Below are 2200 nucleotides of genomic sequence, written 5' to 3'. Positions count from 1 at the left end.
CCTGTTCCCTGCTCTGGAGGATGAGGCTGCATCGCGGACGCGTAGATTCCGGGCCCATGTCGTGCCGCCGCCTCCAAACACTCTGCCGGCGGAGCCGGTCCAGGCGGTTCTCTGTCATTCTCCGGACTTTATGTCTCGCGTTTAAAAACGTGACTCCGTGAAGGGTGGCGGTGTCCCCAGCGTGGGCCGGGTGGCCCAGGGCAGGGTCTTGGGTCTGTCACGAGCCCCCCGTGCGCGGGCAGCCTCCTCAGCCATCCTCCTGTCCTGCTCTTTCCGCAGCCCCGGCCATGGCCCCGCAGAACGTCCAGGTGAACCCGCTGACGGCCAGCCAGCTGGAGGTCGCCTGGGACCCGCCGCCCCCCGGGAGCCAGAACGGGAACGTGCAGGGCTACAAGGCAATGTGCTCTCGCGCCCTGTGCTCGCTTCCCGGCCACCGATGCCAGGACGAGCGGCCCGAGTCCCAGAAGGAGCCCAGGCCCTGCTCAGACCGCCGTCCCCGCTCCGCGTCCTTCCACTCCCCGTCACGGCCACACGGCCGCCACCGGCCCGCGGGGCTGCGGGCTGTGCTGAGGCTGGCACGGGCATAGCCCCACCTGGCCGCTCGGCCGGGGGGAGGGAGCCGGGTTCACGGTGCTGCTGGTGGGTGCCCGGGGCCTCTCCCTCCCAGGCCCGGCCAGGCGCCCTTCCCCCTCCCACAGCCCCCTCCCCGGGGTCCCCAGTGTCTGCGCTGACACTGAAGAGAACAGGCCCCCCATCCCAGCTCTGCCCTCCGGTCCACCAGGCGTTATGTAATCTCGACTCGACAGGTTCCCAGGGGGGCCCACGGATTTGCACTTCAATGAGTTCCCCCAGAGTGGGCTCCTAGGAACCCCACTTTGAGAGCCAGCGCGCTGAACCGTTCCGATTCCAGAGACAGGGAGACAAAGGCAGCCAGCAGACAGGCCAGGGCGCGGGGCGACGGAGGGTTGTCGGGGGCTGGAGGCTCCTCAGAGCCGTCCGTCTCCGAGACCGCACTGCGCAGGGCGCCCAGAAGCCCCCGAGACCCCCTGAAACCGTCCTGGGGCACTCGGCCCAGCGCCGTCCACGAAACCCGTCCTTCCCCAGACCGATTCGGCGTCTGGTCCGTCAGAGCCTGAGTTGATCCGTCATCAGATGCTCAGGGCTGACACGCCATGATGACTATTGGGCCAATTAAATGTCCATTTAGAAATGATATTTGTAGCTGCTTTATGAGAATAAATGCCCTCCTCCGTGGCAGGGCTGCTACAGTGATTAACGCGGTGAAGGAGTCCCACGGCAAGGCCCCGTTGTACGTACATCCTTAATCTCCTTAGTGATGAAGACGTCGAACCTGGGTGTTAGTCTCTGGTTAGGGGGGCCTGTTAGGGCAGAGGGTCGTTTGGTCAGTGGGAACAGCGACGCTCCAGCTCGTGCCGGGCGTGAGAGCAGGAGCCAGGACAGTCGGCCGGGCACTCGGTGCCTCGCGGCCTCCACGGAGCCGTCACACGGGGCCGAGCTGCCCCAGTGGCCTGGCGGGGCCAAGGCCCACGGAGCCGGGGGACCCAAGGGCGGGTGTGGTCTTCGGACAGCCTGGCCAGCACTGCTCAGGGCCGCGGTTCTCGGCCCACTGTCTAGGGAAACAGTTCTGGTGACCTCTGCAAACCTCTGTCCTGGACGTCAGACTCACTCTCGAGCACAGAAAAACCCATGAGGGCAAACGGCGTCCAGGAGCGGCGCGGGGCCGCCCCGGCAGTGCCAAGGCCAGCGTGGTCTGTCTCAGCGTCCACCGTGCTGCCACGTCGGCCCTGAACCGAGTGTGGGAGCTCAGGGTGGCAGCGGGGGCTCCGACCAGGGGCTGCAGCAGGCATAGGGGGCTGGTCCCCCTTTTCTCCAGAAGCCGGTGGCAAAGGGCACAGGCCACAAACAAAGGCGCCCGCAGAGCTAGCTCTGCAGGAGGAAAGGGGCTTTGCCGGTAGCTGAGGAGAGTCACTCGCGTCGTCAGACGCCCGTCCTGTTCAGTCAGGCAGTGCTCAGGCTCTGGACGGATGGCCCAGAAACACGAGTCACCGGCTCCCCGAAGCACGTTGGCAGCTAGGACCCCTGCACCCCGGCTCTGACCTCATACCCCAGACTCTGCAGAAGGCTCCCCACACCCTCCCACCCAGGGCTCAGCTCTCCTGGCCGCTGGAAACGGAACGTG

The 2200-nt window shown here is 66.3% G+C and overlaps 1 protein-coding gene across 1 annotated transcript in view; it reads left to right on the top strand.

Moving 5' to 3' along the window:
- The window catches only part of SDK1 (sidekick cell adhesion molecule 1), a 398446-nt gene that overhangs the window by 336644 nt on the left and 59602 nt on the right, over window positions 1-2200 (top strand). The window contains exon 41 of the mRNA XM_025043174.1: window positions 280-395. Coding sequence (XP_024898942.1) covers window positions 280-395 — 116 coding nt within the window. The remainder of the gene's footprint in view (window positions 1-279; window positions 396-2200) is intronic.

The sequence above is a fragment of the Pteropus alecto genome, unplaced genomic scaffold (genome assembly GCF_000325575.1).
Source record: "Pteropus alecto unplaced genomic scaffold, ASM32557v1 scaffold40, whole genome shotgun sequence".
Lineage (NCBI taxonomy): Eukaryota > Metazoa > Chordata > Mammalia > Chiroptera > Pteropodidae > Pteropus > Pteropus alecto.
This window is presented reverse-complemented; position numbering and strand designations above follow the sequence as displayed.